The sequence below is a fragment of the Lissotriton helveticus genome, chromosome 3_1 (assembly GCF_964261635.1).
Source record: "Lissotriton helveticus chromosome 3_1, aLisHel1.1, whole genome shotgun sequence".
NCBI lineage: Eukaryota > Metazoa > Chordata > Amphibia > Caudata > Salamandridae > Lissotriton > Lissotriton helveticus.
Window position 1 is genome coordinate 667,222,581 of NC_136061.1, and position 26,990 is coordinate 667,249,570.

At 44.1% G+C, this 26,990-nt stretch overlaps 1 protein-coding gene across 2 annotated transcripts in view; it reads right to left on the minus strand.

The window, feature by feature from the left end:
* PPIE (peptidylprolyl isomerase E) overlaps positions 1 to 26,990 on the minus strand; it is a 201,852-nt gene that overhangs the window by 56,435 nt on the left and 118,427 nt on the right. For both annotated transcript variants that reach the window (XM_078680768.1, XM_078680769.1), the window contains exons 7-8: positions 24,766 to 24,889; positions 18,540 to 18,725 (exon numbers count right to left, since the gene is read on the minus strand). In XM_078680768.1, coding sequence (XP_078536894.1) covers positions 18,540 to 18,725; positions 24,766 to 24,889 — 310 coding nt within the window. The remainder of the gene's footprint in view (positions 1 to 18,539; positions 18,726 to 24,765; positions 24,890 to 26,990) is intronic.

Here is a 26,990-nt window from a genome sequence, read left to right on the forward strand (position 1 = left end):
TCCTCCCCTTCGGCGTCGCCGTAGTACAGGTCTTACTCTTCCTGTTGCTCTCCGGGTTCAGGTGTGGTCGGCAGTGGGAAATCCTCGACGCACCTTTCTGATTCGGCCGTGGCTTTCGACGGAATGCTGTAGAAGTCTTTCTTGCGTTGCAAGATGTTTGCCATTTCGGCCTAGAGCCTTTTCTTTTTCTTTTTCATCTCGGCCGCTTGTTCGGCCTCGAGGGTTTCGGCTATCCTTTTCGTGGTTGTCGACGTCGAAACCGCTTTCGGGCCTTCGCTTTTCAACGTCGAGGCCTCTTTTTTGCGGCTGCTATTCGGCGCCTTTCCCTTGTCTTGAGATTTTGTCATCTGGGAGTCCTTCTCAGAGGAACCAATGGTTTGCTTGTCCCTGGATGCAGTAGTCGACGTCGAGTGCTTGGACGGCCCTGCTCCTTTCGAGGACTTTGACTCGCCCCCTGAGAGTAATCAGTGGAGTGTTTAGGGTTCGACCACTCTCTTACCTCCTTTTCTTTTCGACCTCAACGACCATGGAGTCCTCTGGTCCCTCGGCTATGTTGTCATCCTCTCCGCTGGAGAGTCCTAAATCTCAGAGCAATGGGGGTGTCCCCTGCACCTGCATGTAGTATTTTGCTCTTCTCTGTGTCTACCTTACTCTGAGGGTCTTCGGTTGAATGCTGCACAGGCGTTGCAGTCCTCGCTTCAATGTTCTAGCGGCAGGGAGAGATTGCAAACTGGGTGTTGATTCTTTTGCACGTACTTGTGGTTGCAGTTTGAGCAGAAATTAAACAGAGTTTGTACATCACCGTGCCCAGGAAGCCCCCTGTATGCGCATTCTCCATAGGACATCGAAATCTTCAATGTTCTCTCTTCTGCCGTCGACTTCTGTCCTTACTTGATCTCCGGTGCCTTCTCCGGTGATATTTTCTGATGCTTCTTCGATTTTCGTTGATTCTGCTCTCCAAAGTTTTGGAGCTCCTTTACTGTTGATCCAGACCCAACAGCGGAAAAAAGAATCTGAAGATGGCGACCAAAGGTGGTAGCTTCAGGAGGTAGCGCGTCAACGTCATGAAGGACACCAAATGGTAGTTTGTCGACGCCCACCTGGGCCATGAAAAAATAAAAAAGAGAGAAGAAATACTACAATTCCGGACCCAACCACTAGATGGTGGAATAATGCACAGCATAGTGAATCCAGAAAGATTCATGCTGCAAAACCCTCAAGAGTAATGCTACCCTTGTTGAACACTTCATGATAAAACAGCACTGCCCGGTGGATTTGCAGTGGTTTATCCTTGAAAAAATAACATGCAGTAGGAGATGAGGTAATCTAGAAGAAAAAAGAAAACTTAGAGAACAATGGTTTATCTCCAAACTAAACACAGTACTAAAGGTTCCTAGAGAAGACTGGGAGAAATGTATTAAATAACATCATTGGCAAGGCAGTCAGTTTAGAAGGTACATCAGGCCCCATGACTATGAGATTGGTAGACGGGTCAGACAACAAAGTAGATTAAGGGATACTTAACTGAGTCAGATAGATGCCATCGTACTTATCTTAGTGGTTAATATAGGTCCCATCATATTGAGAACTATAGGTAAACCGGTATGGGGTAATTAAAGTCAATACAATAGCCCTGGGTTTATTTTGGATACTAGACACCGACGCAAGAAGTCTGCTATGAGATTCAGCCCACGATAATCGTTATCTATATAATACACTCCTATATGGCGCCCATGTAATCATGCAGTTCTTATAACAATTTATACATGGGCACATGAATCATTTTTATAATTATTTTTTCACAATCTAGCCCTATCTATGAGAAGATATTAACACCATACATGGATGGTTAGGTTTTGGATAAAGATATATGGGCAATAACAATTTTAAAGATTTACATCTAAATGCATCCCCCACATTGCGACCCAGACAAACATGGCGGAAAAAAACCGGACGTGAGTAACTGGTCTTGTGCGCGGTCTAAACGAGTGCGGGCCACGCACACATGGGAAGTATCTAAGCACTTCCGGTAGTAAGGTGCGGACCTAACAGAAATTTGAGACCGAGGCGACTAAATTGTTAAAGATTAAAAAAGGGGAGAATGTAGGGAGATATTATTTATTTGTGATTTTAAATGGCTTGGGACATATCGGAGATATTGTGCACTACCCTTATGGCAACATAGGGGTGGGCACTGTATTTTATGTGTGCAACGCGCCATATTGAAGTTACAATGGGGTTTATTGTTAGTTAACCTAATGGAGTATATAACAAAGCGGCTAGACACGTGTCGCCTCCCTCTCCATATACTGCGTCGTATCAATATGTTAAAATTCGCCACGTTCAGCTAGATTTACAGAGAGACCCACTCCTATCCCATGTTGTATTTTTGGTTATCAAAGAGGGCAGCTTAGAAGAGTAAACTATTCTTAATCTCAAATCAAATGCACTCCAATAGCGCAGAGGCATTCCTTTGAAAAATCTTGTTTATTGGATAAGAGGGCACTTGGGTAAACTCACATTTTGCCCTATTCCTGAATGTGAGACTCTTCGACAGGTGGGAACTCGGAACATATGTGGTTTGGTCTTTAATAGCGATGGTAGCTGTTGCCTCATTTCAATAGTAATGTTGGGATGGGTTTAGAACCTATATATTGTTCTAGAAATATTGGGCGAAGATCACCACTATGATATACTAATAGAACATCCTATTAACATAATTCTTGCAGGGACAAGGAACCCTCAAGCCTGCCAAACCTATCATACAGGCCGATCCCCAGTAACAATCAACCGCAACCTAAAATACAGGGTTACAAGGAGCCAACAGGATTTTTTGATTAACTAAACTGATCCACCCACTACAACTTTGAATAAGGGGTAAGAATTAGGGTCTGCTATAAACACCACAAGAAGGATGAAAGAATCGATTTGCATACATACCCAATATGGGGCTTCATTGATATTCAACGTATAACTTCCCTACATTATAGGGGGTTTATATTAACTGTAGGTGATAGTACATATATTGAAGCACAGAGATCTGGTGAATTATATGGATCCCTTGGAGAATTAACTGTATAAAGAAGGTATGAATTTAGTGAATCATAGCATGGGTACAACTGAGTGAGACCTTAAAGCACTACATCATGGTAGAAAACATTCTCTTTCCTCTCTCATCCTAGTATTTCCACTGGATGAATCCTGGAAATCGTCAGACAGTGACTCTGGGATCAGCTGTTACAGCCCAGAGCCCATCTACTGAGGCGGACATTAAAGATTAATAGCACAGTAGAAAAGGTGGGAGTGAATTTGCAATAAGTGTGTATAAGTGGTTCATAAGTGGTGGCCGAACAATGGCCAAGGAATGATGTATGAGGTTGCGCAGGCCTTTCTGGTTTGGCCTGAAAACTCTAATTGATTATTGGAACGAACTTTTCTATCACTGTAGTAATTATGAGTTTTTCTTATGCAGGTTTTTAATTGGTCTATGTATGTAAAGGTGGGAGATATCATTTTGTCCTGAGGAAGTTGGTCATATCTTCGGTTATCCATCGAAATGTGTTAATGTACAGTACAAACTAAAGCTGATGAACTTTGGGATGCATTAGAGAAATAAGAAAAATCATGCATCGTAACCAATGATTCAAACAGATTAGTAGCAAGAAAAGATATATGGTTGTCTTATGAGTTTCTCCCTTGTTATTGTCCAATTCATTTGTGTGTTTCTTTTCAAACCAACCTGCATGATTTTTAGAAACAAACATTTAAGTGGCCGCACGGAAACTTGCTGCTGGAGATTTTAATTTTGTTAGATAACATTGTTAAATTTACCAACTGGTATAAAGAGGACTTATGCTACGTAACCTTATGGTCTTGCAGAATTATCTGTATTTGTATGCAGCATTATAGCACTTCGTAATCTAATATTTCTGGGGTACCACATTTTCTTTGACCAGGGACAATATCAGTGTGCTGGCTGTAAGCAGTGTATGATTGCTATTTGTGCATCCAGTAGTGTGTAATAAGAAGTTTCCAAAGGGACATTTTTGACTTTTACGGTGGTTGACAACCACCAGGTAGAGGCAGGGGAAGATGGGGACCCCCGAACTCCGAAGATGTGTTGCTACCATCACCATCACTTTCGTGAAACCAGAGGTGCGCTGGTGAGACCAAGTGAGCATAGCAGAATTAAAATCCTCGTGTCCCACCAAGGACTGCAGGTAGCATCGATGGGCTTGCAAGCCGAGGATATGGAAAAAGGCGTCATGCAAGTCTAAAGTCCCCATCCAGTCTCCAAAGTCGACGGCAGACCAGACCTGGGCCAGATGAGCATTTTGGATTTCCCCTTCTGGAGGAAGGAAATGAGGGCACAGGTCTAAAAACATGAAAAGACCCCCTTCCTTCTTTGGCACCAGAAAGTAGCAGGAATAACAACCGTGGCCTACTTCTGGCACAGGCACCATCGCAATAGCCGTTCCGGCCAAAAGGCGAACTTGAGCCTCATCCTTCGGTCATTCTGGGGATGGTGGAAGGTGTAGCAGAAAGGCAATGAAGAGGAAGGTGTACCCCTTTTGGACTATCTGCAGGACCCACTTGTCGGATGTTTTCTGCCAACCTGGCAAGATCGGTTGGATCCAACCTCTAACTAGGTGGCTGTGCTCCACTAAGGTTACACTAAAGGGGTTTGGAAGGTAGTGCCACAGGGGTGGTGTGGGGGTCAGTGAACTGAGTGGCTCCCTGACCTTGACCTGTGGAAGCCGCAAAATTATTGTAGGGCTGATGCGGCTGGTGAGGTGTGGCAGATAAGTCCTGTGAGCGTGCTACGGCTCTGCTCTCTTTGAACCGCTCCAGAACGGAATCGGTCTTGTCACTAAACAGGAGAGTTCCATCAAAGGACATGACCACTAGGGAAATAAAAAAGTGGAGTGCATTATATTGGGTGGTTGGGAGATTAACCGTCTAATACACAATCAACCATTCTAGGACCAGTAAAGTTTTGTTTGTTAAACCTTGGCTCAACCCTGGATAGCTGTGGCTTCGAGTGGCCCGGCTTGAACAAAGGAACAGGTGTAAAGCATTTAAGACAACACAAAAACAACTGAAGAAGAAACACAACTCTCAAGAAATCGGACACCAATTTATAAAACTAGCTTAGATTTTAATGAGTTTACGGATAACAAAATGAAAAAGATCCACCAAAGGGTTCTGGAGATCTAGATTTTACGCAGAACAATATGGCCAGACTTTTCACTCAATCGTGAACAAGCAAAGGGAACTAATTTGACACTTGGAAACCTTTTCAAGAAAACTTTGGTCAAAGTGGAATGCACTTTTTTTTTTTGCAGAGTTTTATATAGCGCGAACTGGAACCGAACCGAATCAGTTATCAGAGCGCTTTACATAGCACCAGTTACGTTACATGAGGACACACTTTCATTTTAGGCACGGGGAGATTAAGTGATTTGCCCAGAATCACAGGGGGTTTTTGGCGTCGTTACCGAGACTCGAACCCAGATCCCCAGGTCCGAGGTCGAGCGCCTTAGCCGTTAGGCCAACCCCTCTCCCCTCAGATTTACATTGGATGACCAACTCTGGCAGGGAACCAGTCAAGGGACCAGCAAGGTCCAAAAAAAGTTACCCCAGCAACAAAAGCAGTCTTCAGTCAAGTTCCAGTGTCAGTGGGCCATTGCCATTGACTTCTATTGAGTGGTCCTGATGCAAGCGATAGAAGATGCTGAAGATGCTCAAAGATGCTGAAGATGCTCATGGATGCTGAAGATTCTGTGCGTTCAATGAGGATCTTCCTAGGGCTACTCCTTGGTCCAGGTGATGAGATTTTGGCCACAGGGGTCGACGTCCCTTGAAGTAATCTTCGGTCAAGCATAAGTCCATTCCCCACTGGACCACTCTGGGACCAGTGTTTTCCTTCTTCTGGTGAGAACTCTCATTCTGGGTGACGCAACTGCATTCTGGCAACTCTCCCAGGCCCAGCACACTCAGCTACAACTTCTGGCAGTCAGGTCTCAGTCTCTCGGGCTGCACTGTGATAAAGAGTGATGATCTGGGCTACCAACTTGCTCAGCTCAGCACTTTTGAGGCCCTGTGCTGCGAACAGGAAGTTACCCAACTGACTCTTGGAGCTCTGCTTCTAGATGGGTTCAATGGGCGACTTCTCCATGAGCAAGGCACAGCAGGCGCAGTCCTTACCTTCGATAGCAGTTGCAGTCCAACTTTAGTGCAGCCTCTTTGTTGCTAGTTCCAGGGTCAGCAGGGCAGTCCTTCTTCGGTCCTCTTCTCTAGTCAAGTTAGATCTGAGTTCTGGGTGCCAGGGTGTAGGCAGCTGGCTCTGTGTATACTATATCAAAATGAGATATAGTGTGCACAGAGTCAGTACGTCCCCAAAGCTATAGCAGAGGTTAAAGTAAATAATACCTTACTCTCAATTTAGTGGTAGCTGGGTAGAGCAATTAGGCTTATCAGAGGGTAGTGTGAATGCATTCGTTGTACACACGCATACAAGGTAGGAACACACACTCAAGGACTAACTTCAGGTCAAAGTTTATAAAAAATATTACTTTAGTTACTTTTATTTTAGGAACCCAGGAGAACTCAGTTACAGGTAAGCAGACTTTTCAGTTATACAATACTTTAAATATACAGTTAACAAATGTTTGCAGAAGCATTAGAAATACTTTATAGGGGTAAGAAATACTTATCGATATCAAGAAGATACTTTGTACTGTTCTCAATATCAACACTTAATGCAAATACAGTGAAAGCCAATATAATGCAATGCAATCCTATGGGAGAAAAGATAGGCCAGTAACTATAGTACACAACTTTCAGGTTCAGTCTCTGGGTTTTAGAACCAACACACGGCACAGTTCAGAAAGACACCAAAGGTGCACCCTCAGCGGCATAGGGGCAGCCAGGTGCAGAGGTCAAGGGAGGTGTTGGTGGTCAAATGCCGGCCTATGGAGACGGGGGAACTCAGCAGAGCACCAGTTGCAGGTAAGGACCCGTGGATTCAGGGCAAGGGCCCTGGGCTCAAATAACAACACAAAAGGGGCCACAATGTGACACCAGGAGTTCACCTTCAGTGTCACACAGACAACTAGGTCCATGGTTCAACCAGGCAACCAAAGTCAATGAGGATCTTTGGTTGAGGAAAAAGGCTTCAGGCTTGGACCAGAAGACTAGCCGAAGTGAACCACTGACTGGAGAGGTAAGTTGGATAGTTGCTGGACACCAGGACAGTGTCGGTCGGGCACCCCAAGGCCTAGTGGCTACGGGTGCAGGGGTGTCTTTCAGCATCTGGTTTCTTTCACCAGATCCAGTTGCAGTCAGGGGGACCTTTCAAGATGAGGTGGCAGGCGTCGTGGGGAAGCTGAGGAAAGGTCGTCCAATGCTGGATTGCAGGTCAGGATCACCAGGGAGACCTAGCTGGCTAGTTGGGCAACTCTGACTCGGCCTGTGGGTGGAGGGTGCAGAGTGGTGAGGACTTGTGGTTCTGGAAAACACAGGAGTCCCTGTTAGAGGTTGCTTTTGCTGGACAAATCAGGTGTCCATGGGAGACAGAGTCTTTATTGAAGGCAACTCAGGTCTCTGGAGTTTCTGAAGAGTTGTTGGCCACGGGACACAACAATTTCTTTTAGCAGTGTCGCTGGAGGAGACAGGCCAGTACGGCTAGGGCCAAGTGAGTCGTCGTAGTCTTCTCAACTGCTGCACAGCTCTTCTGGTCTTTTTTCGTCTTAGGTCGTCAAATCTGAGGAACATGGTTCAGGGGAGCCCTTAACAACTTAATTTAAGGATGTTACTGAGGTTGGAGGGCAGTAGCCAATGGCTACTGTCCCCTAGGTTGACTACACCCTTTAGGTGCCCACTCCCTTTGATGAGAGGGGCACCTCCTTATTCCCATTGTTCCTAATACTCCAAACCAAGATGGAGAATTCTGAAGAGAGGGATTTACCACAGCACCTGGCCACTCTAGGGGTGTGCCAAGCCAAGGTGGCCAATCCTACACTACGTACTAAAGTTCCCGTCTGAACTGGTGCCAAAAAGTGGAGCTAGGGCAGGGGAGGTGGGTGGATCTCCACTTGTTGGAGCTGCTCAAATCAGCATACCACAAGGTGATAGCCTCTAAGGCTATCGGGCTGGACTGTTCCCATGAGGAACAGGGTCAAGACTGATTTGCATATAGCTGGGTCTGAACTGAGGTGGCAAAGTGAGCTAAAGAATGATGATGGAGTCAACCCACATCTGTGTCGGGGGGTGAGTGTCTGAAAAGTTCAGCGCTCCATCCATCATCTCCTTGTGTTTGCTTTGTTTGCCCTACGCTGGCAGGGTTTGCCCAGACGTGGGTCCCTTGCTCACTTTGCCACTGGATCCAAGCTAGCCTGGCTGATGAAGGGTGCTACCCAGAAACCGGTCCCAGGATGCTTGTTTCCGGTTCAGGGAAGACATGGCTTGGCAGTTCGGGCTGGACTGTTACCATGAGGCACAGGGTCATGACTGATTTGCATATACCTGGGTCTGAACATAGGTGGCGAAGTGAGCTAAAGAATGATGATGGATTCAACCCAGATCTGTGACTGGGGGTGAGAGTCTGAAAAGTTTTAGCGCTCCGTCTATCATCTCCTTGCGTTTTCTTCCTAGGTTAGGATAAGTCAGAGATCTTCCAGGACACCTAAGCGGAACTGAGCCACCAAAACCCAAAGAGCATGCGAAAAGCAGCCCAGCAGGCAACTAGCATTCATGGACTGAGGGCAAAGGTGATAGAAGAAAACACCCTCTTCCCAAAGGTCTCCACTCGTTTTGACTCTTTATCAGGGAGAGTAGTCGGAAAGATATTTGGGTTCATCCAAATGGTAGATGCCTGCACTGTCAAACTTTATGCAGAAGGCTGCTGAGACAAAAGTGCAGGATTGCCCAGGACAGGACAGTGGTGTTTTGCAATTTGGCGACTGACTCAGAAGTGGGAGGGCATGAGCAAGGTTTGGCCCAGGCACCTCCTGGGAGGAGGAGCTCTGTAGAGGTGTGTCCTGGATGACGCACTTTACATCAAGACATTGGTTTTGACTTCTAAGGAGGGCAGCTGGTGGTCAAGAAGTTAATATACCTTACGCATGACCTTTGCATAGAAAGCACTCGACTGAGTTGCAGGGCCTTGGGGGGGAACAGAAGTCCCCACTCAGGGGAAGTTTCATGGCCATTGACTTCTTGAAGGTCATCACACCAATTTTCTTCATGGTATTGTTGTCCTATCTCATCACCCGTATCATAATCTTTGTCCAAATCTGTACCAAATAAGAATGCAACATATGTGGTAAGTGGCACTTTAACAGAAAGTGAGCACTGCCTCGGTCGAAGTCGTAGCGGCGCTGAGAGGGCACAATGCACATTTGGAGCTCGAGAACCGGCGTGGAGCTTGGCGCTGGAGACGGAATCTGTGCAGGACCCACAGGAGTCCCAGTGGTGGATTCAGATGGCCCAACTTCTGCTGAGGGTGAGTCCGCTGGCGGTATCCCAGATAAGGGGGCCTCTCAGCTACTTGGGGGCCTGTAGTCATGCCAGATGGAGTGGGGAAGAATCAGAAGAGTCTAAGCATGGCCTTGTGAAACCATTTGATCGGCCTAGGTTTTGCAAAAGGCCCAGGAAACTTTTGTTGTGTTGGGATACGTTGGGAGATGGACTCTGAGGTCAACCAACTTCGGGAGCGAGATTAGGAGGCATGGCCACGCCCTCGCACCTTCTCAGGAGAATTTAAGGGAGTTTTGCTTGGATTTTTTATGTTTTTCTTCAACTCACCTGAAGACTTGGAGCACCACCACGATAGACCTCAGGAACAATTTTTGCAACTTCTGGACTGGGACTGACCCTTTGAAGTTGACTCGTATTGTTGCGATCTTTCGGTGCTTAGCAACAGAGTTTCACTTCACAGTCCCATATGGCCTTCATTCAGGTTCATGGACGTGCAGTCACTGAAGGCCTTAGTCGTGCTTGGCCTCAGGCACCACAGACAAACCTGATGAGGATCTGTCACAGACATTTGTTTGCGGCAATCCTTATATGGCTTAAGCTGTTGTTTTGGGATGTGGCATTTCCCTAGAACAGTGGTTCCCAATCTGTGCGCCGGGGTACCCCATTGCACCCTCAAAACTAGTGTTTCTGATTTTCGATTTTAAATGAAAATCACAGAAATGTGACTTTTTCAGGAAAGTCATACCTTGTTTTCCACTAGATGGCAGCAGAGAATTCTTCAACGATAAAGCGATGGAAACTGCACAGGCATGGTAACCTTGCTGAAGCTTCCAGAGCAGGACTCGGATACTGACTCTCTGGGGGCTCCGTAGGAAAACGTCAGGGAGCACAGAGTGTAGATATGCTTGGGGGAAATATGAGGGGAAAGGGGGTAGAAGTGGAGACAGTGGGAGTAGGGGGACAGCCCAGATATTAATGGAGACATGCCCAACCTAGCACAACGCTGATGATTGGTTATCCTTGCTTAGATTACAAGGAGCACACCGGTGGAGGGGTTTGGGGTTAGGGGGAGGGAGGGATAAGGGTATGCGGGGGGCATCGAGCTTGGAGAACACTATGTTGAGGGGTGGTATCATCTGTATATGCTGAAACTGAAATCGATGGGTGGAGGGGAAGATTAGAACCTAAATGTAGTACTGATTCAGACACAAATGCTAGCCCGAAAGCGGACAGTGACAATTCCAGCAATACAACAAGAAATGTGCCCCCCCTTGAAAATGTGTCATATAAGAGGGGATTTGTTTGGGTGTGTTGAAAACCAATAAAAATACTTTTAAAAAAATGGCAGCAGAGATATTCTTAATTAAGTGTGCAAAAGTGAATGTTACTGTAAGTCTCTCGTGCTGCAGCAGCAGTTCCTGCTCTGACCTGCAATTATGTGTTTCCACATCTGGAATTCGCTACCACAAACCCTGCTAAAGAACGAACTAAAGACACCTCTATAAACAGCAGTACATCACAATGTAGTAACAGTTCACTTCTCCGAGAACCCTCTGTCCCACCAATAAGTCAATGACACAACATGGGGCTCCGCAGTGGATAGGATAGGATGACATCTATGATTATAATACCTTTTTCAGCTTCATTCCAATTACTTTCAGGGAGAAAAATGGAAGTACTTCGGAGACCGGCTTACATCCTTCCACCCGCAAAATAAATGTTACATAATGAGGAACCGCGGCCAATGGCCAATAAGCCAAGGGAGCTGTGGGTTGAAAAAGTTAGGGAACCACTGCCCTAGCACACAGATAACTTTTTTGAGATAAAGTGTCTCAAAGAGCCGAGAGGTAGCTCCCGATCCACATCTGGTGGTGCAGAAAGAAAGAAAGAAACTGACAGTGCGAGGACGTGTCACTTCAGGCTTCGTGCGTCATTTCAGGATCAAAAAGGCATCAGTGCAGAGCCGCAAGGTGCCACATACCCAGAGCCACATGGTGCCACCTACCTAGAACAGAGATTCTGCTGAAAAAACTTTCCTGATACAGTGACATCTGGGGAATATTATAAAAGGTGAGGAATTTGCGGTTATAAGTCTGTATCACAACAGCTGTTACTTGAGGCTGTGCAGTGTCCAGTTCACCTGATATCCAACAGGGAGGTATCTTCACATCACAAGGACCCTGGCTTCTCCAGTCCAGGGCTGTCTTTTTAGGAAGAAACACACCAGACAGAGACGCTGTCTGGTTTGCTAAACTCATCTTGGGAGCATTCAGAATGTTTCCCTGGGAATGCATTCCACCCATTGCCCATCATTGGCTTTGTGGTCTGTAACTCACATTTGCTTGCTTTCTATCTGCTGCCTTTATCTATTTTAGGCTCTTCAGTTTGTGTAAGTCCATTCCTGCCTGTTTACAAGAGCTCCTTGTATTCTTCCACAAAAGCATCCAGGAGTGCTCGGTTTCTGTAAGCAGGCCTTTAAATTTGTTTTATCTTGTCACATTTAATGTGCATTCAGATACAGAGGACAAATGTCAGGCTCTATCTTCTTTCTCTGACTTCAAAGTGAGAAGGTTTATGTGATAATCCTGCTGGCTACCCATGTGAGAGAAAAGCTGTAGGATGTTATTTTTTGCTAGCACACAGCAAAATGTAAATGTCTATAAATGAATTGTGCAAATATTTCAGAATATATCAAAATTACAAAAGAACAAATGAAGCATTTTTTGTAAATTCTGGAGTGTAGTGGAAAGAAATATATTAATACGATCAAAACAAATCAATACAATTGGCGATGCAATGTCCACTAATTTTTTGTGTGCTGTATAGTATTATCAGTAAAACTATATGTCTGTGCAAATGTAATAGTCATTTCAATTTAAAATGTGTTGACTGTAATGGCAGTGCGCAACCAGACCATGCATACTCTGCTCTATACTAGTCGGCTCTACAATACTTTACTTTATGACACTCCACTCACCTGTGCGCCACTCCTCGCCACAACATTATACTCCACTCACTGTAGGCCACTCTAGGACACTCCACGCTGACACACTACGCTGTTCCACGACACTATGACCCTCTAACTCCATGACACTCCAAGACACTGTACTCAACTCTACACCACTCCACTTTATGACACTCTACTCCACTCTGCCACTTTACTCAACAACACTATGACACTTTGCTCCATATTACTCTACACAATCCACCCTACGGCACTCCACTTAACTTCACTCTATGCTACTCCTCTCCACTCTATCCTCCTCCACTCTATGCCATTCAACTAAACGGCAACACTCCACTCTACAACATTATTCTCCACTCCACTGTAGGCCACTCTGTGACACTTCACTGTAGGACACTCTACTCTATTCCACTCCACGATATTCCATGCTGACACACTATGCCACTTTGCGACACTATGACCCTCTAACTCCATGACACTCCACAACACTGTACTCCACTCCATTTTATGAAACGCTACTCCACAACACTCTATGACACACTACTCCACTCTATGCCACTTTACTCAACTACACTCTATGACAATTTGATCCATACTACGCAACTCCACTCTACGGCACTCCACTTTACTCTATTCTACGCCCCTCCACTATATCCTCCTCCATTCTATGCCATTCCACTAAACAACAACACTCCACTCTACTTTGCAACACTCCACTCTACACCATAAACTTTCAGTCATGCTGAACACAGCTAAAACACATTGCAAAAGCTCTTGCATAAGCGAGATATACTTACTTTGCCAGTGCTTGCTTATAATTTACTGCATAGTACTCTGTAGGAAATGCTTTTAATTTTACAGCTTTGATTCCAACAAGATGGATTCAGGTGTATCACTCTTTTGTCATGATTACAGAATGGTAGATAGTTGTTCATTAAAACACTATGGGAGACTACAGTTGATAACTAGGGAGTTAATTCACAGACTCCTGCTTGTGTTGGAAGTACACATTTCACTCTGCATGTCACTAAAACGGATGAGGAAGATATTTGAGAACTCTTAGAAAATGTGTCCACGTTTTAGCTTTCTGGAGCACCAACCATAATTTATGTGACAAAACGAACCACCTAATTTTGGTAATTTCTAAAGTAAATGCTTCAAATATTACAATTTTGATCGCATCACAATGGCTTCAGGTGTGCCACAGTTTTGCCTTGAATATAGAATGCTAGCGCTCTAGTTGTTGATTAGCACACTCGCACACTGTAGGAAGCTGAACTCTTGGGAATCAACTGACAAGTTGCTGCTGCGGTTAGTACATTTTACTCAGAATATCAGACTTTATTCTCACATGGCTGAGAAAGATATTATGAACTTAAAGAAAATGTGCTCTCATTTTAGCTTCTGGAGGACCTTCCATACTAAATAGTCAAATCCCAGCAGAGGGTCAGCATTTTTCACATGCTAAAGTGACCTTAGAACACACCACAAACCCTAAAATTATTAATATAACAACAACAAATGAAGACATGATTTATTTTGTGTGTAAAATCGGTTATCACCGTTTTTGCCCCTTTTTGCAACCCTCAAAACCTGGCATTTACTAAAATGCATTTCAATCGGGAACCAATGTCCCGGAGTCCTGTAAAGGCTTCCACAGCATGTTGCCCATGTTGTGGCCAGCTAATCAAGGAGGGTCCATTTCGGATCTTCCCCCCACATGCCCCTTGTGTACTCACCTTGCCCCCTTTTTTTTTTAAATCCATTTTCATGACGCAGTGACCATGTCCATGAGTCCTGTAATGGCTACCACAACATATTGTTCAGGTTGTGGCCAGCCAATTTGGATTTACTAACCCCCAGTCAGTTGTTAATCCGAGCATATCTGAACACCAACAGTTGGAATATCACTATCTTTTTAACCCCTTCATGACCGCTATGGCACCTCTTTAAAAGCACATTTCTTGAAAATGGTTGAACGGATTTATACTAAGTATCAAACATTACGCTTTCTGATTAAAGTTCTAATCTTTTGCCAAATGACTTAACTCAGTTTAGTCATTTTTTCTGGATCGCTTCACAATATTTCCTACCGTAATTAACAGGGAAAATCAATGTTTGGGAACCACACCCCCCTTTGCTTGGCCCCGACTGATTACCCCAAATCTTTCCAGGAATTTGCAGAGGTAGGTGAAATTAAGATTTGTGAACAAATATATCTATATATATCTCTCTCTCTATATATATATATATATATATATATATATATATATATATATATATATATATCTCTCTCTATATATATATATATATATATATATATATATATATATAGAGAGAGAGAGATATATATAGATATATATATAGATTTATATATATAGATATATATATATATATATATATATATCCAAACGAAAAGGTTGCCCTTGAGGAAACGCCAAGCAGCGGAGCCCACTTGGTTAACGAACGGACTACTACAACCAGCATGCAGCTGGGGTAACGCCCACCAGGGCGGGACTCTAATTTGTAATAAAATATTTGTTCTTGAAAGCCCGCTGTTTTTCCTCATTTGCCGCCAGTGATCAAGAGCTGCAAGAGCTCGAAACGCGTATGGCACCTGGAACGCGAGCAGCCCGCCGACCTAACTGCTGCCTGAGGATTTGTGTGCAAGTACCCCGATGCGTGTAGCATCTCCAAGAGGGCAACTCTGTGGTTCGAAATATATATATATATATATATATATATATATATATATATATATATATATATATATATATATATTCACTGAAAAAACCATAGGTTTTAGTATCAGTATGAGTGTCTGTATGGTTTGGTGGGGGTGTTACTTAGCACATAGATGCATCAATGACCGACTCACTGTTTGTATGTGTTTTGAAGACAGCATATGTGCAGGACTGTATGGGTGGATGAGTGTGTATATGTGTGTGTTAGTGAGTGAATGACTGTCTCACTAGTGTCTTTATCAGTAACTACATATGTTTTAATCTAGTATATGTGAGTATTGATGTATATAAGTGAGTATATGTGAGAGTTAGAGATTGAAAGAGTTCTTGTTTAAATAAGTATGTGTTTCTATAAGTGATTGTTTAAGAGAGTAAGTATGTGTAAGTTTCCTTAGAAGTAAGGTGGTAGTGTGTGTATAGCTGTATATGCAAATAAATGGATGTTCCATAGTTTATTTGCATGTGTGATTATGACTGTCGGTGTGTAACAGGATGTATAGGTGTTTCACTACATATGATGAGTGAATATATGTAGGAGTGACTATATAGAACTGTTGGTGAATGAGTGGATGTTTATATAGATGGTGGTATTACTGAATTGGTTGTTGTAACTGGTATGGGTATCTCTATTTTTTTGAACATTTTAGTTTCTATTTTTGAATATGTGTTTCAAGGGTTACATTACACTGAAAGGAGGTCTGTCACAATGATGGTGTCATCAGTGATGTCATGAGTGATGTCACTGACCATGTCATGAGTGATGTAATATGTGACGTCATCAGCAGTGCATTGCTGGCGCGCAAGTTATAGTGAGTCCAACTAACTATAACGTGGGAATTTCAATGGTTTTATGTCAGTAAAATTTCGAGCTAACTATAACTGGTGTCAAACCTATGTTTTTTTCAGTGAATTTAATAGGTTTTTTAAATGCTAATTCCCAACTATAACTGGTGTGAAACCTATGGTTTTTTAAGTGAATATATATATATATATATATATATATATATATAAAATTTCTATGGCAAACTGAAACCCCTCATTTTGTTCCTTTTCAAATTAAATGTATTAAGTGTTACCACTTTATTCCAATCAAGATGACTTCAGGTGTGCCATACTTTTGTCATAAGTAAGACTGTTACCACTCTAGTTGTTCTTTAGAACACTCTGGGACATTCTGTCATTGGGCTATAGTTGGGCTACATCTGGCTGATATTTGGGCTACATTTGGTTTTTTTTGTTTCTGGTGGCCATCTTTGGGCTACATTGGGCTACATTTGAGCTCTAACATATATATAGCCCAATGCAGCCCAATATATATTTTTTCAAAGTTAATTTTCGTAAAAACCACTGGAGCATATATCTTGAGACATAGCAAAGGCACATCGGGGTACCAGTCCCTACAATTTTGCCAAGTTTGGTGGAAATCCATTCAGCAGTTCGGGCTAAAAGTGAGTCCAACCGCCCTATGGAAATTAACATGGGGAAAACACGTTTTGGGACCCCCCTTTTATCTCGGCCCCCGCTTGACGGATTCCCCCGAAACTTTCAGGGAAGGAGCGGAGCGCAGCGAGGCAAAATTAAGGAAAATTACAGGCAGACCCCTCATTCGGCGCTAAAGTTATTCCCAATAGAATGTTGCGGATTTCCTATAGAAAACGATCCTAACTATAACTACCTACTGGCGACCGCCAGTAGGTAATATATATATATATGTAATATATATATATATATATATATATATATGTAATATATATATATATATATATATATATATATATATATATATATATATATATATATATATATATATATATATATATATATATATATATATATATATGTATATATATATATATATATATATATATATATATATATATAAAAACCAAAGAGTTGCCCCACTGAAGCAGTCACACACGAGGGGGGTAAGCACACAGCTGCCACAGGCGGTTGCAACACAGCGCTCCTGCTGCGCTTCCACTTGTAAAGCCAAACGCGTTTCGAGTTAAAAAACCCTTGATCACTGGCAGGCAATTCAAAACAATAGTGCACGGACTCAGCAGATCGTTTTCAGGAAGTGATTTATTGTAATTGCAAGCCCCGCCCATGTGGGCATTCACAGTTCGCATGGCATTCTGGTTATGATAGTCCTTCCATGTTATGCCGGGCTTGAGTCCCATTAAAAAAAAAAACAGTGGGTCACTGCATTGTCAGTAATGTTCAAGGCACCATTGTTACAATAGTTCAACTAAAATAGGGGTTTGCAATTACAATAAATCACTTCCTGAAAACGATCTGCTGAGTCCGTGCACTATTGTTTTTAACTCGAAACGCGTTTGGCTTTACAAGTGGAAGTGCAGCAGGAGCGCTGTGTTGCAACCGCCTGTGGCAGCTGTGTGCTTACCCCCCTCGTGTGTGACTGCTTCAGTGGGGCAACTCTTTGGTTTTTTGTATAGCGGCTTGTCCAGCCGCGAAGCAGTCCCGCCGCCGTGGATGGCGGATTCTTGAGTCCCGCACTGGTGGACTTGTCAGGAAACGAGAGGGACCGGAGCCACAGGTAGATATTGGCCGCACTGCAGCAAACCTGCCTACCACTTCCTTTACTATTTTTGTTGAACTATTGTAACAATGGTGCCTTGAACATTACGGACAAAGCAGTGACCCACTCATAAGGTGGACAACCTTGGATCGTGAATCTATATGCGGCAGTCCAGCCGCAGAGTATGCACCACCCCGTTAACGTGGGGGTCACGGCAGTGAAGTAGCAGCCGTACATGGGATCGAGGACGGGCCCACTCGTGGAGTCCATACAGGACTTGATTGTGTGCTTTCCGCACTACACTTCCCAGAAGTCTCATTGGAGCCTCCCATTGGCGGGTGAGTTATATGAAATTGGAGAAGTGTAACGGGTGCGCACACCGCTTCCGTTAAAGCCCCTGAAGAGAAGCAGATGGAGCTTCGAAACGCGTCGGGCAGATCCATTACGGAGCGGCGTCTACGAGCGGATCCCCGTCCTCACCTACACATAAATAAAGCTGCTGCTCGCGTGCTACTCATAAGGTGGACAACCTTGGAGCGTGAAAAAAAAAAAAATATATATATATATATATATATATCTCAATTGAAACCCTACCCTAACTCATGAACAGTACTGTCACATGTAATCTGAAATTCACCCATCCTTTGACTACCTTTGGCCCTTTTCTTTAACCTGTGGCTGGAGGTTCGGTGGCCTGTCATCTCCTCTTATGTTTATGGATTACTTTTGGTCTCCTTTTTGGTCAGGTAGTGGACTCCATGTAGGATTTCAATTGTTTTTGCGGACTTGTATGCACCATGCAGCCCCTTACCTGCTTTGGTGTGCTTCAGTATAAAGTTCTCATCGTCAAACTTCCTGCCATAGATGGATTTACCACCAGAGCCATTGTGGTTAGTGAAGTCGCCACCCTGACACATAAACTGAGGAATGATCCGGTGGAAGCTGCTGCCCTTGAAGCCAAACCCCTTTTCATGGGTGCAGAGACAGCGGAAATTCTCTGTACAGAAAACAAGATGGAAACAGGATAAGCACACATTAAATAAAAATAAAAAAACTTCTGAATAATTGCAACCTCTTTAACCAGGGGGAGTGGACAATAAGGGAAGCTTGCCACCGAGTTAGAAATTTGAAAAGTACAGAAGGACATGACAATACCCAGTCACACCAATGATGCACAACCCAAAAGATTTTCCCACTACCAGTCCCACCAAAAGTTATATTGTACAGTCACTGATAAGAAGATACGTGATAGTGAAATTGCTGGCAGTAGGCTTAGAGAGCTGTTCCGTCCAACATACCCTTTCTCTAAGACACAGACTAGAGAAGATCCAGTGACCAGTCTCCAAATATTTCTGCACAGGCATTTCACTCTTGCTCAAACCATAAGAAATTAAAAGACTCATCTGGATAGAATGTTAGTAATAAACTAAGACTATGCACCATTACCATTCCTCATTGAAATGATTTATAAAGCTCAGGAGAGTAAACCACAAATATGTGAACACAAACACAGTGTGATGCTAAAGGATCTTAGGAGCTTATTTTATTAAAAACTTGCTTCCGAATAACTGAATGCAGTTACCAGGGGTGATGAAGTTTCCATGTAGAGCCAATGTAGATCCAGAGCAGGTAAAGAATCAATGGATTTGAAGAGGAGTTACAAGGAGGAGAGGCCTTCAGGGAGAATCATGAACGATCCAGGCCTGGTAAACCCTAAGGAGAGAGTTGCTGCAAATCAAGGAAGCCAGTCTTGGAAGCTACCCAGAAAAAAAAGCATCCAGATTAAGTAAAGAGTTATCGCCTATACCAGGGAGAGTCATTGCCTATACCAAGACTGGAGAAGCAAAGGCAAGCAGAGTGTTGGTAAAGCCTCCAGAGAAAGCCATGACGGATGTAGCATTAAGAAAACATCATGGTAGACCTACATCCTGGGAACTCCAGGAAGAAATTAGGCCCTTATGTATCAACGCATTTCTCCAAAGCCACAGAATTGTCAAAACCCTCTGCTAGATCACATTCTTAGTTACTTACTTGCAAGCCAAATTCGCCAATGTTGATATCTTTCATAGATTCACATGCTCGAATCATAACCCGTCGTAAGGCTGGGAATCACCTACGTTTGTTCCCAAGTTTTTGACTCCTGAGGACCCCCATTGAGTCACTAATGAAACCCCAAGCAATTTGCGCGATTTAAATTGCAAACATTAAAACAGTAATTAAACACACATGTGTGCACACTAAACAAATACTCTATTATAATAATATTTTAGTATTTTATAATCAAAAAAATTGCTAAATCTAAATATTTTAATGGGAAGGTTGGTGCTGCATCTCGGCGACTAACTTTCAATGTTAGGTTTTATTTTGCAGTACGAGGCTCCTGCGAGGGATTGACTGAAAACCCAAAGTCACCCTAAGGTCAGTAGCCAAATGGCTACTGACATTGAGAACCCTAAAAAGCCCCCTAAGTACAGTATTTAGGGGGCAGCTTGACCCCAGAAAGCAGATTCCTGCAACCTATGAAGAAGAGAGGCAGAAGAAGTCGCACAGCAGAGGAGACTGGAGAGAAGAACTGACTTGGCCCCAGCCCTACCAGCCCATCTGCAGTTTCCAGAGACCATGCGTCAAAAGTTGTCTTGTCGTGCAGCCAGCGACCTCCAGAACCCCTGGGAGGACTGACTGTCTTCAACAAAGACCAGATCTCATGTGAAGAGCATCTTTGTTCAAAGGAAACTCCAAAGAAAGACTCTGAGCCTGCTGAGGACGAAGAAACTAGAAGCCTGGAACTACACCCATTACCCAAGGGCCCTAGTCCAAGTGGCCCACCCGTCCCAGCGAGGTTCCCTAGTGCTCCAGAGTCAGGGACCAACGTGGATTGACCCTTCCAGGACTCCCCAGCATCATCTGAAGGCTCTGCATGGAGACCTGTAGTAGAAGACAGAGCATTGAGACGGCAGGTAGATTCAGAGTCCTTTATTGTAAGCGCAGGAGGAGAGACAAGAGTGGACTATTCCAGGCAGGAGCTAACATGTAACTGCCTTAGAACAGAATGCACAGTTAAGTACAAACATGGAACTAGGGTTAGTGGACATTCTAGAGGAATCATAGCATGCAGATAACATTCTGTGAAGAACTAGAACAATAACTTAACACATGTACTACACATCTTTTTCCTTTCCATTAGCAAAAAGAAGGAAAAGAAATGAAGAGAAAAAAACCAAAACAGAAACATGAAGAAAGAAAAAAAAACAGAGTAACTAGCAAACTAAGTCCTGAAGATACTCTGCTGGCCTGCGGCACCTTCGGGAACAAGAGAAACCCGGCCGATCAGGACCAGGGTCTATCGGGTCCAAGGAGGGGCTCTCAGACACAAGGGAGTCACCCCGACCAAGAGCCACAGCAGGTGATGTTGAGGTAGATGCCACCACGGGATTCTGAGCTAAGTTAAAGCCACTACTGCTCAGAGAACTGATGGGTACATTCTGTTTTGAGTTTGCGATGTTTTTTTGGTAAAGAGAAACACGCCTGAAATTCCAACACTCACCATTGTTCAGGATGACACAATGGTCAAGAACCTTTTTTCCAGTTAAGGGCCCCTTGAATTTCGACACACCTCTCCCCACTCTGCCACTCTTGATCTTGACATGGTCACCCACCTTGAAGCGACAGGGAAAGTCTTTTGTTTCCAGTTGGATGAGACACCCCCCTTGCAAACTGACTAGCTGCTTCATCCAAGAAGGGACGAGTTTCGAGCCTGTGGCATGGCCCCTCATCAGCTCGAAAGGGGAGGATTGACCATCAACAGGGGGACTCGTCCGGTAATCCCAGAGTATTTCATTGACCATTTTGCGTACCACTGACCCATTGGCGGAGGCAATTTGGATGATCCCCTTAACCACTTTGTTGGCCCTTTCACATAGGCCATTCCCTTGAGGGTTATAGAGAGAGGTGCGGTGGTGTGAGATCCCGCAAACCTTCAAGAAAGCATAAACATATGAACCTGACAGTGGAGCCTTCTGACTACTAGCACCTAACCTGTTATCTCCTCTAAACTAGCTGGGGTCTGCGTGCACACTGAATTGCACCCACCGTCACCATGCTTGTTCCCTCAGGAACCTAACAATTCAAAACACAAGCACAGGTGCACCACACAACAGAGCTTAAACAAGAAGAACAGTTATAAAGTCCATATTCAGTAAAGATATTCTTCAGTTTCTTTCTTTTTATTCCATTTGCAGTAGATAAAAAGTGGAGTCAAACTTATATGACCCTACACACAGTACAATCGACGTGTTTCGTCTTCTTCAGGGCACTAAATGTTGGGTGGGTCTAACACATCCAAAAGCTGATGAATCATAGGCTTCCTTGCTTAAAGGCTGTTCCCAGTCTGGTGATTATATTGTATCCAAAGTTAAAGACGTCTGTATCTAGACCACGATCAGAATGCTGGCTACAAGGCGTATCCCACAGTAAGCATGTCAAGCACCACCACGTTGTATTGCGGAGAGGTTCAGACACAGGTTCAGACTCAAATCTTGCAAAAGTTAATCTATAATATGTCCGAACAGAGGGAACGTCCCATAATAGATATCTGTCATCTGTCATGGTTCCAAACTTGCATTTAATAGACATTTCCCTAAGCCTGGAGATAAATTCATCAATGGACTCGCCAGTCTTTGAATTTATTCATAACGAAGTTTGCCTCTTTTGCATACCTCCCATCAAGTCTGCAGATGGCCTCCTTATATTCATCAGGTAATGCTTGGCCGTTGGCTTGAAGTGCCTGAGGGAAGTAGTGAATTACACGCTGACCCTCCTTGCCTAGCGTGCTTAGGAGAAGAGCTTTCTCTCTCTTTGCCGAAAACTCCTGGCCGGCTAATGTCTCCAAGTAGTTCTCAAACATGAGGATCCAATCCTCCCAGGGAATGCTTGGTTGGCCAGGTTCTGCTAAAAAATTTGGTGGTGGAACAACAGACACATGAGAGGAGGCCATGCTGTGACGAGCGAAGAGTGGTAAAAAGTTGTGGCAAAACAAAATAGGACGGTATTGCAGCAAAAAGAACCATATAATGCTGTGAGTAAAACAAGGGAAAAGTGGTAGGTACAGTACGATATACACAGCGTGTATATCGCCGAAGTGAAGAACGAGAAGCAAGGACAGTGCTGAGACGTATATATCGCTGGGGAAAATGAAGAGGTGGAACCAGCTGAGCAAAGCGATATACAGGAGTGTATCTCGCCGTGGCAAGATTAAGATAAAAAAATTGCTTAAAAGTACCTGAGACAGGGGTGGGTGCAAATACATGGTGGGCGTGTGTATCGCCGAGAAGATCCTCTGTTCTACGAACCTTGCAGCCTCCAAATTGATTCTGCCGCGATGGGTTACCGCGGTAACCGAGAGAAGCTCAGAAAAATGGCCGCCGACGTGGGGACGCTTGCATGATGCATGCTGACGATTTAGGTGAAAGGCGTCAATGAAGTGGCGTCTTTAGGTTGCCAGGAAACAGCTCGATGACGTTGCTGAAGAAGACGTGGAGCACTGACGTTTCACGTCACAGTGAAGTACGTCAGTGAAGCTGCGTCCTGGCATTGCTGGGAAACAGCCCGTGGTGATGACGTGGCTAGGGAGGTGTGTCACTGGCAACAGTTGGGCCAGTACGTCATTGATGTGCCGATATGCCCAAACTGAGGTCCTCCTGGATGTGGGCCCAGCGCGGTCTAGGAAAGAGGCTGGGATGCTGAAGAGACCATCCGCTCGTTACCAAGCTAGATGAATTGCTCTGACTCCTCTGCTCTATGCAGGTTCGCTCTGGAGTGAGGAAGAAAATCATCAAAAAGGACAGCAGGAAGCTGCTCTGCACACGGTGTTAGTCTTAGATCGTCGCCAAGTTGTATTAGAAGATTGAGCATAGAGACGGCAGGTAAGTTCAGAGTCCTTTATTGTAAGCGCAGGAGGAGAGACAAAAGTGGACACTTCCAGGCAGGAGCTAACAAGTAACTGCCTTAGAACGGAACGCACAGTTAAGTACAAACATGGAACTAGGGTAAGTGGACATTTTAGAGGAATCATAGCATGCAGATGACATTATAAGAAGAACTAGAACAATAACTTAAGTAACACATGTACTGCAAGACCCTCCCCAAACGCAAGTGGCCCAGTAAGGTGAAACATGACCTCAAAAGGCACCCCTGCATCCAACCGCCCTCTGCCCTGGAGGAGAGGACCCGAGCCCTCCAACTTACTGCCCAACTGCTGGTGCCTCCCGGAAGACTTCATGGACTGAGCCTGCAGCCAAATCCAAAACCAGCAACCTCTATAGGATCATATTGGGCTCTCAACACTTCCTAAGCACCCTGCACCTGGCCGCCCTTGCACCGCTGGTGGTATGGACTTGGTGCTAACCTTGGACCCCCATTTGCCCTGACCGTAACCCTAGGAGCTAGGCTCCCAAGACCAAGTGGCCTGCCCGTGAGCAGCTCCCCACCGAGGTGCCCCTGCTTACTAATGTCCTGGATTGCTTATACTGTATTAGGAGTCTGTTTCATGCTAAACTAGAGAAGTAATCGCAAAGGAACCCATAAGTAATCTAACAGTAATTTCAAGTGCTTTTTAACAGTTAGTCAATGGTTTTCTCAATAGTAATGGTAATCTAAATGTTCCTGCCAAACAAGAGTACACTGTATTCTGAACAGCAGCATTGTATCAGAAGTATCACTTACCTGCTATTAAGTATACCTTGGTTGTAGAAATAAAATAACGATATAACAACTTTTTATACACCTAATTACCAATGACATCGAGGGATCTGTGCTTAGCAAGCACAGGAACCTGGAAAAACATAGGTAATTACTAGAGCGTCACTATGCATGTGTCTACATGCTTACATATTGTGGTCCACAGCATCCCACTACATAGAAAGGTATCCAACAAATACACACACACACACTGCATACATGTGCATGTTTCAGTATCAAGAATATATTAACATACTGTGGTGTCCTGCACACAGTTACATAAAATACTTGCATGTACTCACCAACAGTCATAGGCACGATGTCCGAGCGCAGAAGAAAACGAATCCTGCCTGCAGGTTTGTTCCCAATCTTAATGTCCATATAGACCTGTGGGTTTGCCCGCGCCTTCTTAGCAGGAGGTTCCCCCTATGAGAGATAAGAGCAGGCTTCACCAATAGACAAGTGCCAAAGTCAGCAGCCTATGAAATGGCACCAATTAACTTACTACAGGGACACCAGTTATCCCACTCCTTGGTACCCTTCTTTCGGATTCCTGCATGCAACATGAAAGGCACCACATTACTTTTGCACAGAAAAAAAAGGTTCAAAAGGGAAGCCTTTGGACATTCATGGTTCCCTCTGGGTATTACGCTCTGCACTTCAAGTACTGTATTCTTTTTCTCTGTATCTATACCCTATGAATAGTGTACTTGGTTGGTGGATGGATCATCTCGAGGCATTTGGACCTAGAAATGAACAACATACTTGTGCTATTTTTGGTAAATACAATACCCAACTGCAGATTCTTCACCTTTTGAATATTCCCGGGTCCCAGATTGGATAAGGAAATCTAGTACAGCAGTGCTTTGCATGCCAGCAGGTGGCATTGTGTGGCTCCACGTTTACCCTGTACGGCCCCAGCAGGGACGGTGCAGAGCTGCATATAATAACCACCCCTGTGCCCCAACTTCAGTTTCTTGCCTCTTTCCCTTTCCACACCTTCGGACACATAGTACAGCACAACTGTTGCAAAACTGTGGTGATCTCTAACTTGGGACCTTTTTTAGATGTTTAAGAAGCCACTCCATAAAATGGGAAGATAGGTCGGTAGTGAGGAATTAGCAGCTAGATAGATTATCCACCAGATAGAGTATTACTAAAAGTAACTTGTTCTTCCCAATACTTAATTTTTTGATAAGTGCTCGGTACCGGCACTTATTTGTAAACACTGACATGTTCTTATGAGAGTCCACCACATTGTGAATATTTTTAAGCATAGTCCATTAATGGAGAATTTATCTACTTAACATATCTTAAACAATTATAAAACTCTGACTTAAACCTGCAGCTTAAAGTGACATGTGGGCTAAAGGGCTGTGCCACCTGCAGTGGACCAGTGTAAAATACGGGTTGCTCTGGCATTTTTTTTTTGTTACAGATTAAGCCCAGGTTTTCCAATGAATCCTTCTAACAGCAGATTACTCAATTTTAGTATACATACCATAACAGTACCCACCAAATGTGGAGGGTCTGTGGAGTGGACTCAAATCAAAAAGTCCTGCAGAATCAAGGGAGCAAAGCATTCTTCCTGCTAGAACGGGCTGGCAAGGGAGAAGTGCCCTGTAAACTTATATAATAATGATAATGATAATTACGCACTTGTATAGCGCACGACTACCCGTAGGCATCTCAGCGCTTGTACGAATACCGCTGAGGAACCCTTCCTGGCTTTTCCCTGTGAGGTGACCCACTTCTGGGCACCCCCAAGGTGAAGTCAGGCATCCTCAGCGTTGTTGGGGACGTTGTGATGCCCACATCACAGCTGTCAAGAACAGGCACCACTTCTATCAACAGCATTGATGGAATGAGCTCTCAGAAATCCAGGAGGGTGGCCAGTGCACCAGATCTTGATGCAAAGGACTATCCACTTCTTGACAGGTTCCTCTTTTGCAGCGCCTTGCCTTTCTTTGAGCCTAAAAACGCAATGAAGTACTGAGTGTCTATAAGATTGTCTTTCACGCAGTTGATAGAATAGCTTAATTCCCTTTTTAGATCAAGGCGATGGATCCTCTTTCGATGGGTTGGGAGAGCTAAAATGGTGGCAAAGTGATCAATTGGCCTACATAGAAGGATATCATGACTATAGGCAGCAAGTGTTTTCTATTTCTTAGCACCAACTAGTCTAGAAATGTGGTAGGGTAATTAAATTTACAGCGTCTGCCTTTAGTTCGCTCATGCAGTGTGCCGACATGATGGCAATAAGGAACATTGTTTTCAATGAAGAACGGAGTGTCTATCCGGTAGTCTTTCAAGCAGTCGATTGAATCGCTTAATTCCTTTTCTGGATCAAGAAGATGGAATTTCTTTCTATGATTAAGCTGGAGCAAAAAATACTGGCAAAGTAATTGAGTGGCCTGCACAGAAGAATAGCCTGAGCTTAGGCAAGGATGGCAGCCCTAGTTCTGATCATCAACTTTTCTGGAAAGGCAGTGGTGTAGGGTATTTGAATTGACAGCACCTATCTGCA